This window comes from Sus scrofa, chromosome 8 (assembly GCF_000003025.6).
Source record: "Sus scrofa isolate TJ Tabasco breed Duroc chromosome 8, Sscrofa11.1, whole genome shotgun sequence".
In the NCBI taxonomy this organism is placed as follows: domain Eukaryota; kingdom Metazoa; phylum Chordata; class Mammalia; order Artiodactyla; family Suidae; genus Sus; species Sus scrofa.
In genome coordinates, this window is record NC_010450.4 from 46,148,167 (window position 1) to 46,174,822 (window position 26,656).

Genomic DNA, 26,656 nt, shown 5'->3' on the forward strand with positions numbered 1-26,656 from the left:
ATTAGATTTCATAAATAATCTCAAGATTGTCTTCTCAGAGTAATAGTTGTGAGGTTTTCCCATCATAAGGAATGATAGATTCATTTTTTTGCAGTTTGATAGTGAAGGAGTAAAACGTTATTATGGTATGATTTCAGAAATACCCCGGATCAACAGAAATGAAATTTCATTGAAAGAAGTGGTTTTAGATTACACATATAAGTGATATCATATGGTATTTGTCTTCCTCTTTCCGACTTACTTCACTGAGTATGAGAGTCTTTAGTTGTACCCATGTTACTGCAAATGGCATTATTTTGAACCCAAATGAACCTATCTACAAAATAGAAATTCCCAGATGAGAACAGACTTGTGGTCTGATGGAAGCGAACTATGGATTTAGAATGGATAAGCAATGAGGTCCTACTGTACAGCATATGAAACTATATCCAGTCTCTTGGGATAGAACATGATGGATAATATAAGAAAGGGCATGTATATATTGTATGACTGACTCACTTTGCTGTACAGTAAAGATTGACACAACATTATAAATCAACTATACTCTAATAAAAATAAAATAAAATTTAAAAAAGAACCAGTTTTAGACCTTGTTATACAGTTAGTTCAGGTCATGTGTTTATTCAACAAATACTTAATCATGTGCTTGTGAAAATTCCTGAATTGGATATTAAAGAGAATACACAGGAGTTCCTGTCGTGGCGCAGCGGAAACGAATCCGGCTAGGTTGAGGGTTCGATCCCTGGCCTTGCTCAGTGGGTTAAGGATCCAGCGTTGCTGTGAGCTGTGGTGTAGGTCACAGACATGGCTTGGATCTGGCGTTGCGATGGCTGTGGTGTAGGCTGGCAGCTGTAGCTCCAATTAGACCCCTAGCCTGGTAACTTCCATATGCTGCGGGTGCAGCCCTAAAAAAAAAAAAGACAAAAAGACAAAAAATTAAAAATAAATAAAGAGAATACACAAATCATTATGGTTAGACTTTATTGTAATTAATATATTTATTTAATGATTTATATTTTCCCTAGCACTTCTCTATATATTATCTAATTTAAACTTTAAGTAATTCCTGCAAGTTAGGCAGGAATCAATACCCTCATTCAATAGATTAGAAAACCTGGACTCAGGTTCAATGACTCTTCTGCCTGATGGCCCAGGAAGAATGGGGTGTCTGTTTCAGGTGTTCTTACTCTGTTCTCGCACTCACCCCTGCTGTCAAGGAGGTCACAGATCACCTCCATCCACACACACACACACACACACACAAACACAGCACACGCTCATGCACACACACTCAAGCATACTGTGTTTCAGGCCAAAAGAGAGGTAAAACAGAGTGCCAGTGGGGATCATAATCGGGGATCATACTCAACTGATGGTAAGCTGGACACCCTTCGTGGAAGAATTGGTCCTTTTTGCATGACATTTATCAAATGCCTGATGTGTGTCAAAATGCCTTTGGCTATGCATTTGGAGATAAATAACACTTGATTCTTTACTTTCAGTTAGCTCAGAGTTCAAGGGCAAACATTTATAACTCAAAATAATATGCAGAAATGCAGATTACTTTTGGATCACATGTAGGAGAGGAATGTGACTCAGACCACATAGAGCAGGCAACACCTGAGCCCTGGAATGTATTTTATTCTCTAAGCAATGGGAAGACAGTGATGGATTTTAAGCAGGAGGATTATATTTGCATTGATAGACATTATAAAGTGGGCTATTTGGGAGATTATTACAGCAATCTAGTCAATAAATGTTTAAAGTCCACATTAAGGCAATGTCAGAAGAGTTGGACAGTAGAGATTTGATGCATCAATAGACTGTACTTGGTGACAGTTTGCATTTTGGGAATAAAGGGAGAGGTCAGGAGTGATTTCCACATTCTAAAAAGATAGGTTTGATTTTCATAAACGAACCCTTGTCCTATAGAATTCGTGAATTTTATGCTAAAGGAAAAGGATGCGTAAAATTCGGGTGCATGATCAATAAACAGTTAAGGTCAACATTGATGAGAACATGGCATTTAAGAAGGGAGGTAATGATGGAGTTCCCATCATGGCTCAGTGGTTAAAAATCTTAGTAGCATCCATGAGGATGAAGGTTCGATCCCTGACCTTGCTCAGTGGGTTAAGGATCTGGCATTGCCGTGAGCTGTGGTGTAGATCATAGATGTGGCTCAGATCCTGCATTGCTTCTGTGGCTGTGGCTGTGGCCAGCAGGTACAGCTCTGATGAGACCCCTAGCCTAGGAATCTCTATATGCTGCAAGTGCGGCCCTGAAAAAAAAAAAAAAATGGGAGGTAATGAAAAATTTATTTGGGGCTTACTAGTTGTCAGCACTGTTGCAGATTATTTTTCTTTCATACAGCGCTGTTCCAAATTAAATAGGTAGGTAATATTATTATCTTCCTTCACAGTTGGCTGAGCTGAGACAGGGTGAAATACATAACTTGGCCAAGTGAAACTAGATAATAGCAAAGCCAGGATTCAATCCCAGGTTATTCTCACTTTTAGTCTCTACCACTGTTCCATCTAAAGTCAAAGCCCAAGATCCCTGGGTACAGAATAAGTTTTCTTTTTTCTTTTTTCTTTTTTTTTTGTCTTTTTAGGGCCACACCTGTGGCCTATGGAGGTTCCAGACTAGGGGTCAAATTGAAGCTGTAGCTGCTGGCCTACACCACAACCACAGCAATGCAGGATCCAAGCCAGGTCTGCAACCTACACCACAGCTCCTGGCAACGCCGGATCCTTAACCCACTGAGCAAGGCCAGGGATCAAACCTGCATCCTCATGGATACTAGTTGGTTTCCTTAACCACTAAGCCATAATGGGAACTCCAGAATAATAGCTTTTCTATGCTGTTTACATTTGAGATCAAAGTTATAGGATTTTTTAAAAAAGTAAAATGGTAGTATTTTGTGCACTTCTTTTTCATTGTTTCTTATTCTAGAAAACTCACACTTGAGGTCTTGAAAGTATTAAACATTTCAATTAAAACTCATACTAGCAAATAAGTACATAGGAAATAATCATGTAAATACAAGATTAAAAAATTAATCAGTGCAGTATCTTTATAGTATATGTTTAGCTTATATACACGCACAGTATATGTAGTGTATTTGCTGCATAATAATATATACTATGTTTATGGTATATATTGTCTCAGTAAATAGTATATGTAGGGAGGAAACTGTTAAAATGGTTCAGGTTTGGGAAACATTTGCACACACATAAAAAATGGAATTGGACCTTATTAAAAGAGATGAGACCTCTAAGAGACAGGGTGTTAAAAAAAAGAAGAAAATAGATTGGAAGAATGATCCTTGGAGAATACTTTTTATGTGATATTCTTTAGGAAGACTCATATAGGAAGAGTATGGATTGGAGGAAGGTGAGAGAGAAGACGCAGAAGAACCAAGGAGAAGAAACCAAAGGTGCAGGTGCAAAAACACTTGAGAAGTATACCGTGCAAGCTTTATATTAGTAAGGACCTTACCTATCATGCTTAATGCTGCCTCTTCATACCTAGAACTGTACTCAGGAGGTTCATGACAATACTTAGTTAATGTGTAATGAGTGTAGTGGAATAAAATGGAAATGATTCTAGATGGCATGAGCAGGACAAGGAAGAGTAATGAATTAATTCTTCTGAAATATCCAAAATCAATGATTGCAAGAGTTATGGTGCCATGAGCAGAAAGGAAAAAAAAAAAAGTCAATATAAAGACATGATTTGCAGCATGTTTTCAAGGTTTCCTTTCCTTTTTTAATGGAATTAGTTGGCACGATATAGAACATTTTCCAGTGGATGATACTGGAGTGGAAGATTGGAGTTAAGCTGTCAACTCCAGCTAAGAATGTACAAAATTGAGATTGTGGTCAAGAAGGCACACAGAGAGGGCAGATGCAGCGCTCCCCTCCTCCCACAAACACAACAAAAGTACATTTACATATGGGAGTAATTCTCACTGAAAATGAACTGGAGACCTGCAGAAAGACTCTTGTACGACCAAAGGTGAGAGAAAGATCCACAAAGAATCAAGTAGGAAAGGAAGAGAAGTGGCAGGTGCCCTGGGAGGGGATACAGAAGTGGGGAGGGGGGTTACATGAGTTGAGATCCTTCCTGGGGAGTGAGGTGTTTGAGCCACATATTGGGTGTCCCAACCCTGGAGTCTGACACCAGGAAGGTGAGACCTCAAAGCTGGTTTGAAAACCAGTGGGACTCACGAGAGGGCTGGTAATAAACTTGGTTTCCATCGGTGAAGAGCACACTCACTTGTGTACTTCCTAAGCAAGGAGGAGGATGCAGGTTGAAATTGCAGGTAACGCCATCCAGTTTTCCTGGACTGCTGGCATGCATGCCCCAGCCTGAGCCCAGGGCCTGCTCCTTCCAACCTGCTCTGCAGTGCAACTCCACACAACGGCAAGGGCTGCCAGGGCTGAGAGAGGAGTGCTCAGTCATGAGAAATGGAGTTGGCTCAGACCTTGAATGACATCTGAACAGGGTAGGGTAACCACGACTGGTGCTTATGGAGGCAGCAGATCAGGAGCAACCTGGGACTCTGATGGGGCTGCAGCCACCACAGCCCATGGACAGAGTTTACATGTCCAGTGCCCACACTAGGCCCTCTTGCTCCAGCACTGCCCTCCTCTGCGGTGAGGATGCCAGTGCTGGGAATGGGGAGGGGGATTCACACTCAAAGGAAATATATCAAGCTCAGACTGACCTTCAGTGTTTCTCCAACAACGGGGGATCCACCCTTGGCCCTAATAGCTGCTAGCCCCTGAGTAGGGAGGTCAGGATTGCTTGGTGATTCAATGTGCACCAGAATTTGCACAAGCTGCATAGCACCATTCCTGTTTATAAAGCAGATTATGGGTTTCACAGAAGTGAATGGCAATTTATACATATAAAAGAAAAGTTAAATAAAAATAAACCATGTCCTATCCTTCTCCCTTGCTACTAAATAACCATGCAAGTTTCTCTAGACTTATGGAGTATTCTACATTAGCAGCACCATTGAGCAGAATGACCCGAGAGAAAAAGATATGCATTGGATGCATCATCAGCATTGTTACTGGGTTTTATCATCTGGGCTTGTAATTTCTTATTCTTGTGGAATAATCAGCAAGTTCCACCCAGGAGATTATTATTTCAGCTGTTTGACCTAAAGTGTCTTTTCAAAGGACTGGCCTTTGCTGAGTTTCTCAAAGTTAATATTAAATAATAAATTAAAGTTGTACTCAGTGAGAACATCTTTACCTAATAGTTTACATTCAGTTAGGAGTTTTATGACATAAATGCAATTCTGGTATTAATTAGCAATATCATTCAGAAATTTATAATAGTGTTTTATCAGGTAATTGTGTGGCTCATAAATCTAGAGGTGAAACTTATTTTTCTGCTCCCTCCTCTGCCTCTGAGATAACACAGAAGTTGGCTGTATATTGGGTGCAGTCTTGTCTAACTCATTTTAGAAAGTTGTCTTTGAAATCATCTCCAGAGATGTGATATATTCTTTGAACAGTCTCAGTAAACTTTCCTTCTTTGAGGGTGGATATAAGGTAGGGAAATGGCTTAAAATTTTGGAGGATTGCTAGGGAATATGGTAGAAATGAAAATGGGCAATTTCATTTCTAATGAAATGAGGGGTCCTTTCAGAGTAGTGCAAGATTTTTTTTTTTTTTTTTTGTATTATGTCAGTAAGGTTTTGTATTTGTGCTGTATGGCGGAGAACATCACTACTGGAGAGCAAACACTCTTGATATTTTGGGGATGGAGTGTTAGGCATATAGGGCTCGATTTTTCATCTTGAGGTGATCACTGCAAACTGGGTAAGGAAAATACCTTAACTGAAGTCAGCATTCTGACTGATGCCTGGGTATAAATCTCAATGATAGCCTTATCAAGCTTGGGGACAGGGACAATGACAGACATGAGGGCAAGAGAGGGAGGAGAGTGATGTTGACCAAATGGCTCTTCATTGTATTTGTGGTAAAGGGACCCTGAGAGAGAAATATCTGTAAAAATAGAGGATATAGGAAAGTAGGCAATTTGGTATGTGCCATCAAGAGATAAAAGATAAGTGGGAAAGGTCAAGGCGTGGCTGGGATAGTCAGGAGTGAACAGCCATCGTTATACAATTATGGTCATTGAGAATAGCTGAACTGCATGAAAAAAACAATGTCTTCTGATTTAGGTGAATTGTCATTTCTTTTGAAGGCTTGTGCAGCTCGTGCCTGTTGTTGGGCCAATGCCCAGTGTTTCCAGATGGACACGACAACCAGGGGGCCCCATGACAACTCACTCCAGAGTCTAACACAAATGGAAAATGAAAAGCATAGCTCCTTATTAAGACTGTCTCTGTACTGAAACAGTGGCTTCCTGTACTGAGCATTGAGCTGAGGCTGTGGTTGCTGTTCCCATCCCAGTAGTGATTTCACTGACAATGGAAAGAGGAAGTCTCATTAATACGTCATATTGCCCGATATTCCTATAGTTTCTAGATGATATGCCAACACTTTTGCAGGAAATGAAATAAAATAGACCCAGAGAGAATTTTACAGTGATTTCTCATTTTTATATGTCCTATGGAATCCACAATTTCTGAACAAGCTTGAGATTTACAAGGTACATGTCAGTACACATATATCCATGTATAAAAAAAAAAATCATGGCATAGTTTGCCTAGAAGCATTTTAACAGTGAAAGGGCTTTTTCATGTATGTGAAAAATGAGCAGAATCAAACACATTAAAGGTTTTTTCAACTTCTGCATTCAGACAAGGAAGAAAACATAAATATGAATAAGAGTCAGGAATCTCATCTTTGTTTTATTTTAAAGTGTTAAAGTAAATGGAAAGAACTATATACAGTTGTTTTCAGAGACATACTGGTCTATTCTTGAGAATGTTCATAGTGAAGGAGATGTCAATTGATCTTATTTATACATAACCTAGAAATCCCAGAAAACATCTTATGTTGGAAAGGCAGAAGTTGAGTTGAAGATTAGAAAATATTTAAAGGAAACTGGAAAAATTTGATGAATAAAGACCACTCAAAGAAATAGCCAGTCTTGCTTTCCTTTCATTTAATTCACACAAGTGTTATTAAAAATTATTTATTATCATATATTGCTTTTCTGCATTTGGCTATTAGAATCTGTATATATTTTTAGCCATGTTCTTATTCATGGAACAAATATATTTTTTGTATAGACCATTTATTTTTGTGAAGATAATAAAATGAAATGTGATGATACTGGCCTTATCCTTTAACTGAGGTGTAATTCACTGAAAAGGATGCTTACTTGGTATTTGACTCTGGGTTGTTAGATTATGTTTCTGGATAGTTAACTTTCATATTTTGGACTGAAATAAACTTTGAGGTTAAAAAATTAGCTATTAATTCATTTAAAGCATGTGATTGACCTGAATTGGTTGTCTTAAGCACTGTGGCATGGATGGCTTCTATAGTGCATTGTAGGGATTAGTCTTGGACCAAGTAACTCTTACTTCTCAGAGAGATGTGATCATATTTGTGTTTCAATAAGATATTCTGGTTGTATTGTGGAGAATTGAGTTCAAGGGGCATGACTGGATAGAGGATAAACACTGGGTAGGTAGTCCAATAATCCTAGAAAGAAGCACAATATTATACATTGGTTAAGAGCGTGGACTCTGAATCTGGAGTTTCTGGGTTTGAATACTGATCTCTCACTTATGAGCTTTCTGACCTTGGGTAAGTCACTTAATACCCTATGTTTCAATTTTCCTATCAGTAATTTGGGGATGATAATAGTTCCTACCTTGAGTGTTATCAAGGTAAATACATGGAGTTAATGTACCATGCCAGGCCAAGGACAGGTACAAAATAGATGCTGTTAGTGAACCAAGATGGTTGGAATGGAGATAGAAATAAGTGGACCACCTTTGAGTATATTTAGGGTTTAGAATGACCGTGACTTAGTGATGGTCTGACTATGGGGGAGGGGGTTGGGAGAAGGTAGTTCACTGATTCCAAGTATTGGTAGAGAGCCAGTGATTGTGGGAGTGATGGGGACTTCCAAATAAAATATTGTATGCATATATATTTTTAAAGAATGATGATCCTTAGCCCAAATATTTTGGAAATAATCTTTGTTTTGCATGGAGTCAAACATACTTTTTAAAGTTTTGTTGAAGTGTAGTTGATTTAAAAGGTTGTGATAATTTCTGCTGTACAACAAAGTGATTCAGTTATAAGTATAAACACATCCATTCTCTTTCAGATATTTTTTCCACATAGATAATCACAGAACATTGGGTGGAGGTCTCTGTGCTATACAGCAGGTCCCCATCCACTGATCATTCCATATGCATCAATGTGCATACGCCAATCCCAAATCCCCAGTCTATCCCTCCCCACCCCTACCTGTCCCCTTTGGTAACTGTAAGTTCGTTCTTTCTTTTTTTCTTTTTTAAATTTTATGATGATTTTTATTTTTCCTGCTATAGCTGGTTTACAGTGTTCTGTCAACTTTCTACTGTACAGCAAGGTGACCCAGTCACACATACATGTATACATTCTTTTTTCTCACATTATCATGCTCCATCACAAGTGACTAGATACAGTTCCCAGTGCTATACAACGGGACCTCATTGCTTATCCATTCCAAAGGCAGTAGTTTACATCTATTAACTCCAAATTCCTAGTCCCTCCCACACCCTCCCACTCCTCCTTGGCAACCACAAGTCTATTCTCCAGGTCCATGATTTTCTTTTCTGTGGAAATGTTCATTTGTGCCATATATCAGATTCCAGGTATAAGTGATATCCTGTGGTATTTGTCTTTCTCTTTCTGACTTACTTCACTCAGTATGAGAGTCTCTAGTTCCATCCATGATGCTGCAAATGGCATTATTTTGTTCTTTTTTATGGCTGAGTAGTATTCCATTGTGTATATGTACTACATCTTCCTAATCCAATCATCTGCTGATGGACATTTAGGTTGTTTCCATGTCTTGTGAATAGTGAATAGTGCTGCAACAAACATGCTGGTACATGTGTCTTTTTCAAGGAAAGTTTTTTCCAGATATATGCCCAAGAGTAGGATTGCTGGGTCATATGGTAGTTCTATGTATAGTTTTTTAAGGTACCTCCATACTGTTTTCCATAGTGGTTATACCAATTTACATTCCCACCAACAGTGCAGGAGGGTGCCCTTTTCTCCACACTCTCTTTAGTATTTGTTGTTTGTGGACTTACTAATATGGCCATTCTGACCGTTGTGAGGTGGTACCTCATAGTAGTTTTGATTTGCATTTCTCTAATAATCAGTGATGTTGAGCCTTTTTTCATGTGACTGTTGTCCATCTGTATATCTTCTTTGGAGAAATGTCTATTCAGGTCATTTACCCATTTTTTTCAGTTGGGTTGTTGGCTTTTTTGCTGTTGAGTTGTATAAATTGTTTGTATATTTTAGAGATTAAGCCCTTGTCAATTACATTATTTGAAACCGTTTTCTCCCATTCTGTAAGTTGTCTTTTTTTTATGGTTTCCTTTTCTGTGCAAAAGCTTGTCAGTTTGATTAGGTCCCACTGGTTTATTTTTGCTTTTATTTCTGTTGCTTTGGGAGACTGACCTGAGAAAACATTTGTAAGGTTGATATCAGAGGACGTTTTGCCTATGTTCCCTTCTAGGTGTTTGATGGTGTCTTGTCTTATAATTAAGTCTTTCAGCCATTTTTAGTTTATTTTTGTGCATGGTGTGTAGATGTGTTCCAGTTTCATTGATTTACATGCAGTTGTCCAGTTTTCCCACTTGCTGAAAGGACTTTCTTTTTCCCATTTTATATTCTTGCCTCCTTTGTTGAAAATTAATTGACCATAGGAGTCTGGGTTTATTTCTGCCTTCTCTATTCTGTTCCATTGGTCTGTATGTCTGTTTTGGTACCAGTAACACACTGTCTTGATTACCATGGCTTTGTAATATTGCCTGAAGTCTGGGAAAGTTATTATGCCTCATGCTTGTTTTTTGTTCCTCAGGATTGCTTTGGCAATTCTGGGTCTTTTGTGTTTCCATATAAATTTTTGGATTGTTTGTTCTAGTTCTGTGAAAAATGTCATGGGTAATTTGATAGGGGTTGTATTGAATCTGTAGATTGCTTTGAGTAGTATGGCTATTTTTCATAAGTTTGTTTTCAAGATCTGAGTCCGCTTCTGTTCTGCAAATAATTTCATTTGTATCCTTTAAAAAAATAGAATCCACATAAAAATGATATCATATTATGTTTGGAATTTTGTACTTTTGGTCCACCTTCACCCATTTCCTCCTCCTTACCCCTCACCTCTGATAATCCCAAATCTGATCCTTTTTCTATGAGTTTGTATTTGAAGTATAATTGGCCTATAACACTATGTTAGTTCCTGGTGCACAATATAAGGCGTTATTCCCATATCTTACAGAATGAGCACTGTGATAAGTCTAGTTACCTTCTGTCACCTTGCAAAGTATTATTGACTGTACCCCCTATGGAGTATATTTCATTACCATGACTCATTGATTTTTGTAGCCAGAAATTTGTAAGTCTTGATTTCACTCATTCCCCACCCCTGCTCCCGTCTGGTGGCCATCTGTTTGTTCTCTGTATCTGTGACTTGGTTTCTGTTTTATTGTTTGTTCACTTGTTTTATTTTTTAGATTCTATATATAAGTGAAATTGTACCATATTTGCCTTTCTCTGTGTGACTTACTTCCCTTAGCACAATATCCTCTAGGTCCATCCAAGATTTCATTCTTTTTAATGGCTGAGTAGTATTCCCTTGTGTGTGTGTTCACACACACACGTATATATTTATATCTATGTCTCTCCATATATCTCACATGTGACTTATCCATTCATCTATTGATGGGCGCTTAGGCTGCTCCTGTATCTTGACTGATGGGAACAATGGTGCTGTGAACATTGTGTACATACATTAGCGTTTTATTTTCTTTAGAAAAATACTGTGATGTGGAATTACTGGATTGTATTTTAGTTCTACTTTTAATTTTTGGAGGAACTTCCAAAGTGTTTTCCATTGTGCATCATTTCATTTCCATGACATTACATTTTCCATTGGCTGCACCAGTTTACATTCCAACCTATAGTGCACGAGGGTGCCCCTTTCTCCACATCCTCTCAACACTTGTCATTTGTTGTCTTTTTGAGAAAATCCATTCTGGCCAGTGTGAGATGGTAGATCATGATTTTGATGTGCATTTCTCTGATAGTGATGTTGAACATCTTTTCATTTACCTGTTATCCATCTTTATATCTTCTTTGGGAGAATATCTATTCAGGTCCTCTTTCCACTGTTCAATTAGGTTGTTTGCTTTTTTTGATGTTGAGTCTGTATATATTGGATATAACCCCTTATCGATATGTAATTTTCACATATCCTCTCCCATCCAGTAGGCTACTGTTTTCATTTTGTTGAGAGTTTCTTGCACTGTGCAAAAGCTTTTTAATTTGATGTAGTCCCAGAGCCAGAATTATTTCTTCAATGCTTTATAATTCTTTGAATTCCTCACATAAAGTGCTAAGCTAATAAATGCTCCTAAATTTAATGAATTATTGATATTAACCCTCTGTATTTTTCAGTGTGTCAGTTTGTTCATATTTTATATAAAAGTGTTAACTTTCAAGCAAATTTGTGTGATTGGATCCTGATTTCAATGATTCCTCCTTTCTCTTTCCTCTGTTCTTCTAGTCTGCTCCCAGTTTTCAAGAGGAGTCTATGCCATTTTTGGATTTTATGACAAGAAGTCTGTAAACACCATCACATCATTCTGTGGAACACTCCACGTCTCCTTCATCACGCCCAGCTTCCCAACAGATGGCACGCATCCATTTGTCATTCAGATGAGACCAGACCTCAAAGGAGCCCTTCTCAGTCTGATTGAATACTACCAATGGGACAAGTTTGCATACCTCTATGACAGTGACAGAGGTAGGTGACAAGACCCCTCCCTGTTTGTGACGGGTCAGGTTCAAGACCCACACTTGACACTTACATGCGATGCTATAGAACTACATAAATGTACTAAAGTTCAGAGGCCCTCACTTGTACTTACATGTGATGGTCTAGAACTACATAATTTAAAGTTCAAACCCCACACCTGACACTTACATGTGATGGTGTAGAACTGCATAAGTATATTGAAGTTCAGAGATAACTTGGTTTCATTGCTGTGAAAATGGATAATACGATATGAATCCTAGGGAACACTGATAAGAAAAGAAACAAACATGAGAGTTGTGAATGTACAGTTTACAGAGACTGTGTTCACACCATGCTCACTTGTTCAATTGTGGTGTAAAAACCATTTCTGGTATTGGCAGCTAAGACCCAAGGATGACGGTATTATCAGTTCAAGGTCGTGAAGTGACTGCCTTGAAAATCAGTTTAAGTAAAATTTGAATGAATATATACATGAGAAGGTCTACAGAAATGTATGGATATTAAATTCCTGCCCATACCAAAGTTTTCTCAGGCAGGGATGGTATTATTCTTGCTTTAGAATAAGTTCTTTGAATTGCAGAGGAATTGAAAGACTGTTTCAGGATCCATCCATACACGGTTCTCCTGAACTCGGGTCTTTGGACCTTAGACCTGTGCTTTTTCACAATTCTCTGCACTTGTTTATGAGGAGCTGTTTTGTATTATCATGCAAGTTGGATAGAGTCTTGGCTTATTATACTAGTTTTTTGGGAGGTGGGGGTGAGAATACTTCCTTTATGTTTCCCAAATCCTTTGTTGTGAAGTTTGGTGTTAGCACACCTGATTATCATACTTGTCATAGAATCCCAGATATTCTTAATACTTCCTGGGACTGTGATTCAGCTTCACTGGGCCTGTGTACTTGCTTCCTAACATTGTAGGAATATTTTTTTGCATATGATTATAGATTTTTCTCAAGGGAGTATTCACAACTGAACTCAACCACTATTGCAAGAGTAGATAAAAGCCAGCCTGTCCAGGAAGCAGCTTGCTTTAAAGGTTCAAGTGAAAACCAGAAGCTTCTTTCTACCAGGAGGGAGCACCTTGTCAACCTCCAAGGGTGGCCATCATCCCCTTCACCATAGATCTGATGGAGCCCTGGACTGCAGCAGTGCGGGCCAGGCCTGCTGCAGCCTGCTGTCTGATTCCTTGTCCCAGTCTCATCCTGGAATTGAGGAGGCTCCGTGGAAAAGCCAGCCAGTGCTGCATAAACTGAGAACAGTGGCTCTGCCAACAACTTTCCACTGCTTTGAGGAGGGAGGGCTTCGCTATACCCACAGGGAGTGAACAACCCAAACACATAACCCTTTCTTGCAAATAAGGATTCCAATTGCTGGATAGCCCTGAAGCATCCTTCTTATTACTGTGATAAGAGGGCTTATAAAACTAAGCTTCTCACAGTCTTCTTCTTACCTCTGCTAATGTCTTACTTCTCTCTTATGTTAATAAAACCAGCCTGAAATCTGGGAGGATTCTTAATAACCCTTTTAATCTTGTCTCCTCTTTTTTTTTCCAGCTCTTTTATTTTCATTTTTATTGGTTTAAATTGTGTTTTATTTTTATTAGTGTATATTTGATTTACCATGTTGTGTCAATTTCTGCTGTGCAGCATAGTGACCCAGTCATGCATATGTATAATAATGTTTCAGGTATACAAAAAAGCAATTCAATTATACATATACATAGAGTTACTTTTTCTCAAATTCTTTTCCATTATGGTTTATTACAGGATATTGAATCTACTTCCCTGTGCTATACAGTAGGTCCTTGTTGTTTATCTATTTTGTATAGAGCAGTGTTGACTTAAAAAAACCACAACCTGAAAGTTGACAGTTCAGTTTTATTTGGGTGAAATTACGTCTTAAGTCTGGGAGTTAGCACTGAGAAACCACTCCAAGGAGACAAGGGAAGAAGCTAGGATATATGAGTTTTGGAAAAAGGGAAAATAGTAGGAACAAAAGATTTACAGATAACCAGATTTACAGAAGATTTATAGAAAACCAGTTCTGATGGGAAGATGAAAGGTCTGGGCTTATTGGAATCACTCCTTTGATAGGCACCTCAGCTGTGGGCCAGTCTTTGTTACTTTCCTGAATTCCCTCAGGGCTCACTGGCTCACCTGTGGGAGTGGCTGTTCTCACAGATGACCAGATGACCGTGACATCTTTTGGCCACTTAACTACAGCCCTGGAGGCAGTATTTTAGAGCTATCTGAAAACTGCCCCAAAGAAGAAAGGAGGAATATCAACATATAAGTCGTAAAGGTGAAGGGGGAGGTGCATGCAGCCATGCACACATTCTACAGAAGTTTGCTGCTGGTCTCATGAAGGTTACTACTAGTCACTGATGTCAGTCATCATTGAAGCATTTTAGTGTTTTTCTAGGTATGAGGAGCTGTAAGAATTGGGCTTATAAAATCTTCTCCTAAAAATAACTATCAGAAGACCTGTTCTGTCAGTTTTCCCAGAGCACAGAGTGCCTCACTCCCAGTCTCACCCTGACCTTCGCTCAGGGGGTGCTGTGGGTAGGCAGCTGCAGTGGCTCATGTTTTACTCCATGTAGAGACTGATGGCAAGTTCTAAACTTCAGTTCACGGTAGTCTGTATCTTGAATCCCAAATCCCTAATTTTATCCCCATCCCCGCTTTGTCCCTTTCGTAACTATATGTTTGTTTTCCATGTTTGTGGATCTGTTTTTGTTTTGTGAATAAGTTCATTTGTGTCTATTTTTAAGATTCTCTATAAGTGATATCATTGGGCATTTGTCTTTCTCTATCTGACTTACTTCACTTTGTATGATAAGATCTAGGTCCATCCATGTTGCTAGCTCTTGCCTCCTCTTGATAGGATTTCAACCATCTAAATATCTTTTATTTCTCAGCATTTTCTGTGATATTGTTAGGCCTCCAGGCCAGGACAACCTCATGTGCTCATCCTTCCTCTTTCCATTTCCACACTTGTTTCTCTTTAATCCATTTCCAGTAAAGCAGCCAGAAGCTTTGAATGCTTTTAAATGCTTTTCTGACCACATCACTCTCTAGGTTAAAACATTGCAATGGCTCCTCATATAAGGAGAATAAAATTGAAAATTCTTAACATGACTTTAAGGTCTTATAGTATCTTGTTCCTGCCAACTTAAACTACTGTCCTGCCCACTCACTAAGCTAAACTCATCCCATTAAGTTTCTTTTACTTTCTCAGATGCACCAAGTTCTTTCACCTTGAATCTCTGCACATAACTCTAAATCTTTCTTTTTCAGGCCTCAAGTTCTATAATATTTCCACAGAGATGGATTTCTCATTGCTATTCTCTCTGGAAGCAATCTCTTCTTTTCCCACATTGTACTTATCCCTATTTATAATTAATATTGGTGTTCATCCTTTCATGCAAGAAGTGCTATTAAGCTCCTACTATGTTCCAGGGATAGTTTTAATCACACAGATTAATATTATTCTTTTTACTAAAGATCTGGCTCTAAGCCCCAAGAAGGCAATGGTTTGGCAGTTCCCAGTTCTTAACTGTACACACAGTGTTTATTAAGATAATGCTGGGACAGAGCTGATATAAGTAGTGTTAAATGAATGAGCTCAACATCTGTGTATTTTAAGTTTGAGAAATTAGAACCTGAATCTTGCTTGCTAAATCAAAGGATCAGAAGATGAATTCTATTAATTCTCAAGGAGGTGGAAAGTGGCATTTCACGTTAGGGGCACATTTCACCCTCACTGTGATACCCTATTTTGTTTTGTTTTGTTTTTTTGATTTTTAGGAACACAGCATAGGGAAGTTCCCAGGCTAAGGGTCAAATCAGAACTGTAGCCTGAGACCTATGCCATATCCACAGCAACACAGGATGAGAGTCTTGTCTGCGACTCACACCACAGTTCATAGCAAAGCAGGATCCTTATTTAACTCACTGAGCGAGGCCTGGGGTTAAACTGCATCCTTGTGGATACTAGTCAGACTTGTAACCCACTGAGCCACAACAGGAGCTCCAAAACCCTGTTGTTGAATCTGAACTTTTGAGATAATTCAAACAGACAACAGCTGACAGAAAAAGAGAAACTCTAGTATTTGTATTTAAAGAGAGATTCTAAAGAAAGACAAGGTCTAGGAAGTAAATGATCAGATAATGATGGATGGACTTATATCCTGCTGGAAATAACCAGAAATATTTTGATGATTTTATTAATACTTTAGAAATATTAAGCAAAATTGAAGTGGTGAGATGATTGCCAATCATTAAATTACACAAACTGATTTGAGTTTAAGCGCGTTTGTTGAGAGAAGAACATTAGAGTGATAATGTTAAGTAATTATATACTAAAGCTACAAATGACCTTGTAGATACATTTTCAAGGTATTATCAAATGGATGCTCATATTTTAATATGAAGAGTATTACACTGGCTTTTCGTCTGAATCTATTTTCAGACATAAATGTGTAAGACTCAAAATACTGGCAAAAGACTTGACCTTTATGTAATGTTTTACTTTGCTCGTGGAAATGAGATGTTTGTTCTCTGATCTTTTGTTGTTAATGACAATTGTTCTAGCTCTGCTGTCATATTACATTTTAAAAAGTTTATTCATATGTTCATCATGTGAACTTTTTTTTCCCCTTATTTGGTCCTTAACCCATTTATCATACACTTCAAGGAAGCACCTCTTAGTTTAAGTGTTACATGATTGGAGAAAGAATCTGTGTGCCTTCTCCATATTACACTTTTTAAAAAATAGATTCCACGATTTTATCTTCCAAATCATGTTCTATATGCCTCAGTTTCAAACATTTTGATCTATTTTTGATGTAGCACTCTTTTCGAAATGGAGCAGGACCCTATGGTCCTTCACCCACCCCTCCATGTACTCTGCCTGCCTTTTGTCTATAGAGAAACTTTAGCTGAGGAATAAATTTAGGATTTCCCATTATGGCTCAGCAGGTTAAGAATCCAACACAGTGTCTGTGAGGATACAGGTTTGATCCCTGGACTCACTTAGTATTTTAAGGATCTGGAATTGCCGCAAGCTGCAGTATATGTCACAGATGCAGCTCGGATGTAGTGTTGATGTGGCTGTGGTGTAAGCCTGCAGCTGCAGTTCCAATTTGACCCCTAGCCTGTGGACTTCCATATGCTGCAGGTGTGGCTGTGAAAAGAAAAATATTAACCAGAGAAGTGAGAAAATGCAGAAGCAAAGGAAAACAGTCAAATAGGACCAAATAATAAGTCCAAATACTAAGCAAAGTCAAGGCCCTTTAGATATTTAGAAGGATCTCCAGGGCTATAGATAAGATTCTGAGTCATATCCTATGAGCTGTCTTGCAGAAACTGAAACCCCCACCAGATGGAAAAAGTTAGCAACATGGTAACCAGAGTGTAGCCATGACATAAGCTACCACAGTTCCGAGAAGCGGTGTCAGGGAAATGGGAACAAATCTACCTTTGAACTGAAGACTAACTGTACTTAAAACAATCAAAATGATGCTGTTCAGACCACCCCATGACCAATTTCAAGGTGACTATCCATGCTGACAGTGCTGCCTCTGCATGTAGCCCCTCCCTTCCCCTATAAATCTCAGATACTCTCTTATACAAAGTCTTGCTCACTGATTGTTAATGGGAGAGTCCGCCTTTAGACAGTGCCCCCTGCCTCCATTGCTGGCCTCTGGAAATAAAGCAAACATTCCTTTCTTTCCTTTCCACCTACTGTGCCTCTTTACTGGCTTTAGAGTGCTGAGTAGCTGGATCCCACTTTTGGGAACATTTACACTTCGTCAGTTGCAAGACTGTTGTTTTGACTAATCTTTAATTTTGTGAAGGTCTAGTTTAGGTAAATATATTATTAAATTTTAATTTCTCAATAAGTAATTTGGTGTTCTTTGGAACAGAATAGGACCCAAGTATGAGAATGGCTCTCCAACAGTCTGCCCTGAACATGGGGTAAATGAAAAAAATAATTTTTCTATGTTTCTTTTTTGCACTGATCTTAGCTAAGCCTGCCAGTGAAAGTTTCCTGCTTTCAAATATCCATCCAAATGTTAAGCAAAACAAGTCTGGGTGAATCCATCAAAATGGTGGACAGAGGAGGCTATAGCTGCATCCTGAGCTTTGGGTAGTTCATCTTTGACTCTTGAGTTTACTGGTGAGAGGAGTGCTGAAAATGTTCATTTGGTGCCCTGTGAACTTTTCTGACTACTGGTGTCTTCTCTTTATCCAAGCCATGTGGCTGCAGCTTAGCACTCCTTGGTAATCCAGTGTTCTTCCTAAAAGCTGAATATATTACTCCAGAGAGAGTAGGTAGATAGACCTTTAACACCTTTCAGGTACAGAGTAATGGTACAGTAATGGTACAGAGTACAGCAATGATGTATTAATGTACTACATGTAGTTTTTTGTTTTGTTTGTTTTTTGTTTTGTCTTTTTAGTGCCGCACCTGCAGCATATGGAAGTTCCCAGGCTAGGGGCTGAATTGGAGCTGCAGCTGGTGGCCTATACCACAGACACAGCAATGCAGGATCCAAGCCACATCTGCAACCTACACCATAGCTCAAGGCAACACCAGGACCTTATCCCACTGAGTGAGGCCAGGGATCAAACCCGTGTCCTCATGGCTACTAGATGGGTTTGTTACCTCTGAGCCACAACAGGAACTCTCAAATATAGTCTTGTCTTTAGATATATGCGCACTGAATTTGAACCAGAACTTACTCAAAATGTTTTTATTTATGGGTTCAATGTCAATAGGTAAGGTAATACATTTCTGTAGTCAGTAGATAAAACCAAAACAAATGCTTTATAACTTGGTTTTAATTTTGAGTCCTATACTTTATACCCTGAAGGGAACATGCTTTGATTCCAGTTCCAAGAAGGCAACATGCATAGAATAGAAATGCTTCCAGATGATAAATTTATCTTACGGTTTTCCTGAGAAAGTTAATGAGGGGACTTATGTTAATCTAATCTGGCCTCAGCATGCTGCCATGATTTAGGGATCATAAATATTAATTTCTGTTTCTGAACATGGATGGACCTAGAAATTATCATGCTAAGTGAAGTCAGTCAGATAGTTAGACACCAACATCAAATGCTATCACTTACATGTGGAATCTAAAAAAAATGGACACGATGAACAGATAACTGACTCACAGATTTTGAAAAACTTGTGGTTTCCAAATGAGACAGGTTTGGGGGTGGGGGTGGGGGTTGGGATGGAAATGGTATAAAATTGGGTCATGATGATTGTTGTATAACTATAAATATAATAAAATTCATTGAATAATTATAAAAAATATTTGTTCCTGAAAGATGAATAGGGGCAGTGAATTTTAAATGGAACAAAGAAAATATTTTTAAGAAGAAAGGCATAGTCTGAATGACATACACTTCTTTTCAGTAATTGTTTGTAATTCCACCCATTAATGTGCAAAAGAAGATATTTAGACTTTGCCTTTTTCTTTTAAAGGGTCACACATGTGGCATGTGGAAGCTCCCAGGCTAGAGGTTGAATCAGAGCTGAAGCTGCTGGCCTATGCCACAGCCACAGCCAAATGGGATACCAAGTTGCATCTGTGACCTACACCACAGTTCATGGCTTAACCCACTGATTGAGGCCAGGGAACGACCCCAAGTGCTCATGCATACTAATCAGATTCGTTACTGCTGAGCCACAATAGGAACTCCCAGGACCTCACCTGTTTTTTTATTTTTTTATTTTTTAATTTTTTATTTCTTTTTTTTTTAGGCTGCACCAGAAGCACATACAAGTTCCCAGGCTAGGGGTCCAATCAGAGCTATAGCTGCTGGCCTACACCACAGCCACAGCAATGCAGGATCGAGCCACATCTGCAGCCTATACCACAGCTCATGGCAATGCCAGATCCTTAACTCAATGAGCAAGGCCAGGGATCAAACTTGCATCCTTATGGATCCTAGTTGGGTTCTCTACTGCTGAGCCACATGGGAACTCTCCCTCACCTGTTTGAGCTAATGTTTTCTCTGTAACTTTCTCAGAGTGTTATGGACATTAGCTCAAGATGAAGACTATTAACTACTGCTAGTAATACTTGGAGAAAATTTTAGGGAGATTGTCAGCTTATAAATTGGATAGACAACTAAAACTAGTCTGACAACAATTACACACATAAAGAAGTAATGTAATCTAAGAAGATTTTAGCCTAGTCATTATTTATTTTAGGCAGAAGACCGAGAATTAGTACCATGTAGAACTTAATTTATACTCTTGTAATATCCTGAGGTTTTTCAGAACATATTTTTAATATATTTATTAGGAAGAACAGTTAGTTTTCTGTATTTTTTTCCTCTTTGTAAATGAACAACCTGTATCTCAAGTTCTTTTTGTCCTAAGTAATCCAATAAGTAATTCAGTCAGGATTTAAATATCCTGATATAGTAGTACAGATTTTAGAGTTGGATGATAACTACTTATTGATTATTTTATCTATATCTATGTCTATATCTATAGATAAATAGTTTTAGGGCTGCATCCATGGCATGTGGAAGTTCTTGGTCTAGGGGACAAATTGGAGCTGCAGCTGCTGACCTATGCCACAGCCACAGGAACATCAGCTCCAAGCTCCATCTGCAACCTACACCATAGCTCACAGCAATGCCAGATCCTTAACCCACTGAGCAGGTCAGGGATCGAACCCACATTATCATGGATACTAGTTGGATTCTTAATCCACTGCGCCATAATGGGAACTCTCCCTACCTGATGAATTTAAACAAACCAATATTTATATAGAATTCTCATCTTCCGTACAAGTTTATATTCTGAATTAAATGATGAACACATATAAAAAGAAATTTCTATGCTCATTTGTCTGGAAGGGAAAGAGGAATATTTCAGTAATTTCTTCCCTAATCAAAATATGTTTCAGTAATTTCTTCCCTAATCAGAATATGCTTTTCTCTAAGAACATTAATTTGTATTAATTGAATAATTTAATTTTACCCTAATATTTGTAACATGCATTTCAGTGATTTTTAAAAGTTTTACAGTGATCTATTAATTTTAAAATAACTAGACATAATACAAAAAGCTTCATTGTGGGGAAAGGCAGATCAAGTTGAGGGTCATTTACTAAAAAATAAATCCATGGACAGCAATATTTAGAGTCAGATTCTGCTGTAGTTTGTGCCTTATTTCTGGGTGTCCTTAGAAGATGATTAATATTTTTCAATGTTTTCTGATGAAACTAAATCTATCCTCCGATATTTGTACCATTTGAGCAGTTTAGCTCTTAATAAATGGATTCATTTTTTAGGTTTTATAGGTTACAAAATATCAATTCTGAGAGTTTTAATAACAGAATCCACATTAACTCTGTGTTACTTTCAGTACATAACATGGATGCGTTTGAATCAGCCATTTCTTTAAATGCATTCTTACTGATTTAATTCATCATCTTTTTCTTGGACAAGATGAACTGCGCGTAAATGTTAGGTGTAGAAATATCACTTGATTCATCTACAAATTGTCTTTAATATTTAAAATTTCTTGTAAAATACATTGAAAGGTAGGACAGACTATCAAGAATATCACTGTTTGAAACTTTAACTTAATATGTGGTAAATTTCATAATTAAACAAAAACACCACGAAATAATTCATTGCCTAGAAGGAAGGAGGCTCACATATAAGTGCTACATGATAATATATAGCATAAAGAACATAAGACTTGGATGTGTTGTTTTTAAAGAGGTGACAAGGAAGAGTCACATAATGATTGAAACATGCAAAATAAGACCTTGACAGTGGAAAATTAGTTTAGAGAATTAGTACTTTTTCCTACTTGGAAAGAAACCTGGATAAACTTAATAACTGTTTTCAAGCATACTCACAGCTGTTGGATTGATCATGATGACCAGCTTTAGATCTGTTTTCACTGATGACCAAAAACAAGAAAAAGATTTGAAGTGCATCATGGAAAGATTTAACTCACTTAGGGTGAATGGAAATCATAGGTGAATTGTAAGGTTTTAAAAGTTTTATCATTAATAGATGTTTTACAATGACATGAAGTCTCTGTTTAAGTTATTCCTTGAGAAATTCTTTTTATCCTATAGTTTTTGTTACAAGACTAGATGGGGGAAACCAATTTTGTTGTTTTGCCAAAAACCTCACAATATTCATTTTAAATTTATGGTTTAACTTTCCAATTTGGAATAGAAGTAAATTATTTTAAATTTTTATTAAGAAATATTAATTTTAAATTATTTTAAGTTTTCACCATGAAATATTTTAAGTAGCAATATTGACAGAATAATATGAAGACCTTCAAGGACTCTTAAGCCAAATTTAAATGGCAGATAGGAGGAGTCTTGTCTATTTCCATCCTTCCACCCTTTGATATTATTTTGAAGCCAATACTTGACATCATATTATTTCATCTGTAACTATTTTGGTTTATATTTTGAAAGAACAATTCTCTTGCTTTAAATATAACCACAATATCATTATCATATCCATACAAGTTAACAGTAATTTTTCACAAACGTCATCTATTCTTTTCACAGTTTGTCTGAAGTAGGATAAAAGTGAGGTCCAAATATAGCAATTGGTTAATATATCTCTTAAGGCTTTTATAAGGTGATGCAATTTCCCACAGTCTGGATTTAGATGATTGTCCCACTGTAGCTTTTAGCACATTACTCTGTGCAATATATTCCTTATAAAAGGGTCATTTGATCTAAATGTTGATGAGCTTCATGTTCAATTTTTTTGGCATGATTACTTCATAGGTGGTGTTGGAATATCCCTATTTGACGACATGTTAACTTCCGGCTGTCTCTCTTTTTGTGTTGTTAGCAACAGTTAATGATTGTTGCTTTGATTCATTAATTCACTAGGTGTTATAAGATGGTCGTAATTCTAAAGCTATAATCGTCCCTCATTTATTAGCAGGAGTCCTCCCAAGAAGAAAATCTCCCTTAATTAACTATATCCTGAGTATTGTTCATATGGGAATGGCAAGAAAATGCTCATTTCTTTTCTTTTATTTACCAGTTTTCAAAATAATAACTTGGCTCCCTAGCATCCTTCAAAGGTAATCAAATATCTTTCCTAAATGTCATTACATTTAAGAAATGTATGGATTTAAAAAATTTTATGTAGTTAAGTCTTTAGAAGTTACTGTTCTTACTAATGTTCAAATTAACTCATCTTTACTTAGAGTGATTTTCATCAAATTGGCTCCTGGGTCTTCTGACACGATGCTGATAGTTTGGGAAAGCTTCTTTACTTTATGGTATGATGGGATGTTCTAGGTACATCTTATATACTCTGGGTCAATGTAGAGTCAATAAAAAAATTAATGATCTTTTCCAGGTTCAGATAACTTTCAACTGTATTTAGAATGCATACACATATCTTTTGCATGGCAAACAGATTTAAATACTACCACATTTTATGAGTAAAAAGGGATCCATATTCTTGTCTTTGTCGAATAAGGATGATGAAGTGATGAGTCCTAAATTCTTTCTGGAGCCCTGATTTTTTGATGTTCGTTAAGCTATTCATAGAAAATAATGAACTTGGGTTGGCTATGAACAGCTGAAGTGATGTGGAAGGAAAATTTATATACTGGTTTTCTAAGCACTCAAATACAGAATTAACTTTAGGAAATATGTTCCCAAGTTGTTTTCCCTCTGAATCATACATATGAGGTAATGTATGAACAATTAAACATAAGAATAAAAGTAAGGAATATGATCCTATTAGCAAAGTTACTAAAGAAATATAAAATGGTTTCACATTTGGAAAGTTAAGTAAATGCAAAAATTTGTGCTAGAAAACTAACTGCTATCATCTGGTTAATAGGTGAACACAATTTTTATAGGATTAGTCCCAATAACAATAAATTATATAACAAAAAGCGGAGGGGAAAAAATAACAACAAATGCTGACAAGAAAAGCAATAAGAGGAAATAGATTATTCCTAGATTATTGGCTTTTATAATGACAGAGACCCAACATGGATTCCATCTCACTGAAAAAGGATTCAACCTCTTCAGGATAATAATGTGAAATGGAAGACTCTCATTTCTAAAGAGTTTTTTTCCATTCCACATAGGAGATAATTTTTTTTGTAATGTCTTTTGATTGAATTAATGCCTTTTGGCTTTATTAAAGACAGTATGCTTTGGTAATATTCAAAAGAAGACCCCTGAGAAGGCTAAAAGAAAGGAATATGATTTTTCTCCAAACCATGACTCTTTATTCAAGACAATGACAGTTAGATGAAAGAGTTTTTGGTATGAAGTGAAAATAAGTACATATTTATAACCATACTAACTGTAGGTCTTTAGAGGGGTCAGCATCCTAATAGCTGCACAAAAATATCAACCTTGGAAATATGTTTGCTGTCAATTTCACAGCACATTTCTGGGCTAGTCAAGCCTCTTTATGAGGCACTATCTTTCTTTGCCATCCTAGGCTTATCGACCCTGCAAGCTGTGCTGGATTCTGCTGCTGAAAAGAAGTGGCAAGTGACTGCTATCAATGTGGGGAACATTAACAATGACAAGAAAGATGAGACCTACCGATCGCTCTTTCAGGATCTGGAGCTAAAAAAGGAACGGCGTGTAATCCTGGACTGTGAACGGGATAAAGTCAACGACATTGTAGACCAGGTTTGTTACTCTCTGTTTTCTGATGGTACCAAATATAGAATATGCATGCAGTGTCAGCGTTTGCACCGAGTGTTTGTGTAAGGTGCTTGAGCAGCAGTTTTTACTTTACAGTTTATGGAGTACACAGGAAAGATCATCAGTTAGATGATCTCTGGCTTCCACCAGCAATAGCAAGTGGTCCGTGATAATGCTGACCCACCACAGTAATAATGGCATATGTTCACTATGTAATTCTTGGCTCATGTTTTGTATGATAAATGTTTCCCTAAACATTGATATTTTCAATGGAAAGTATCAATGAAATTTACAGTGTAGTTCTTTCGAACTTTTTGGTGATAAAGAGGTAGACATGTAGTAAATGAAAATAAGTCTGGGTGGAGTTCCCATCGTGGCTCAGTGGTTAACGAATCCGACTGGGAATCATGAGGTTGCAGGTTCGGTCCCTGGCCTTGCTCAGTGGGTTAAGGATCAGGCGTTGCCATGAGCTGTGGTGTAGGTTGCAGATGCGGCTCGGATCCCGCGTTGCTGTGGCTGTGGTGTAGGAAGCAACAGCTCCGATTCGACCCCTAACCTGGGAACCTCCATATGTTGTGGGAGCGGCCATAAAAAAGGCAAAAAAAAAAAAAAAAAAAAAAAAGATGAAAATGAGTCTGGGTACTAAGGGAAAAGTGAGTAATTAATTCTTTGGCAGTGCCCGGAGTACTTCAACTATTCAATACAGAATGGTGTACTAAACCTGTTTTCTGAAAGGATTTAGATCTTCAGAGACAGCATGTATTTATTTTTCAAAGAAGTATTTTTTCCTCTTACTAGGTAGGTTTTGTCACTACGAAACTATTAATCTATGAAAAGAAAATATGTAGGAAAGATATACTTAATCTTTTCTGTTTGAGAAGTAAACTAGATGTATTAATTGACACTGTTGTAAAGAGTAACATAGGCGTTCCCACTGTGGCACAGGGGAAAGGAATCTGACTAGTATCAATGAGGATGAGGGTTTGCTCACTGGCCCCACTCAGTGGGTTAAAGGATCTGGCATTGTTGTGAGCTGTGGTATGGTTTGCATACAAGGCTTAGATCTTGCTTTACTGTGGCTATGGCATAGGTCGGCAGCTGCAGCTCTGGTTCAACACCTAGCCTGGGAACTTCCATATGCTGTGGGTGTGGCCCTAAAAAGAAAAAAAAAAAAAGAGTAACATAATACCATAGATAAAGATGTCTTTTTTGTGTTCATCTTATCACTTTGCTTCTGTTTAAGGTCTTTCAGGATAGGAAAGCTATACATTAATATCCAAATGATATAAATAAAGTCCACTGTTATAAAGATAGAGTGAGTGACCAGGGATGTTGGTGAATAGCATCGTGATTTACTGACCAAGGACTCCTTCACTGAGTATCTGTGTCTTTTCCCAGATGAAAATGCATGTTATATATTTATGTGTATTATTTACATATGTAAGTGTATGTATACAAAATTATTCCTTGGGGGAGTTCCTGTAGTGGCCCAGTGGAAACACATCTGACTACTATCCATGAGGATGCGTGTTTGATCCCTGGCTTTGCTCAGTGGGTTGGGGCTCTGGCGTTGCTGTGAGCTGTGGTGTAGATTGCAGATGAGGCTTGGATCCAGAGTTGCTGTGGCTGTATGCCAGCAACTGTAGCTCTGATTTGACCCCTAGCTTGGGAAACTCCATATGCCGCAGTGCTGTCCTACAAAGCAAAATACACACACACACACACACACACACACACACACACGCATACTCCTTGGAATAGTATAAGATTGGAAGAACAAAATACATAGTTAGGTATGCATTTATTGGCCCTTTTAGGCTTTGAGGAGAAAATTAATTTCACTAATCTGTTTCACATGAAGCATTTTGCAAACATAAATGTTGATGAAAGCTTAATTGATATATAATGATAGGAGGCCTGAGATACACAAAATGGATCTCTCATGAAATATTGAATAACTGAA

The 26,656-nt window shown here is 37.7% G+C and overlaps 1 protein-coding gene across 7 annotated transcripts in view; it reads left to right on the plus strand.

Annotated features, from left to right (window-relative positions):
• GRIA2 (glutamate ionotropic receptor AMPA type subunit 2) overlaps positions 1-26,656 on the plus strand; it is a 169,023-nt gene that overhangs the window by 70,045 nt on the left and 72,322 nt on the right. For all 7 annotated transcript variants that reach the window (XR_002346643.1, XM_003482389.4, XM_005656504.3 and 4 more), the window contains exons 3-4: positions 11,734-11,973; positions 24,482-24,678. Coding sequence is in view for 6 of the 7 variants with exons in the window: in XM_003482389.4 (XP_003482437.2) it covers positions 11,734-11,973; positions 24,482-24,678 (437 nt within the window). In the remaining variant the exon portion in view is untranslated. The remainder of the gene's footprint in view (positions 1-11,733; positions 11,974-24,481; positions 24,679-26,656) is intronic.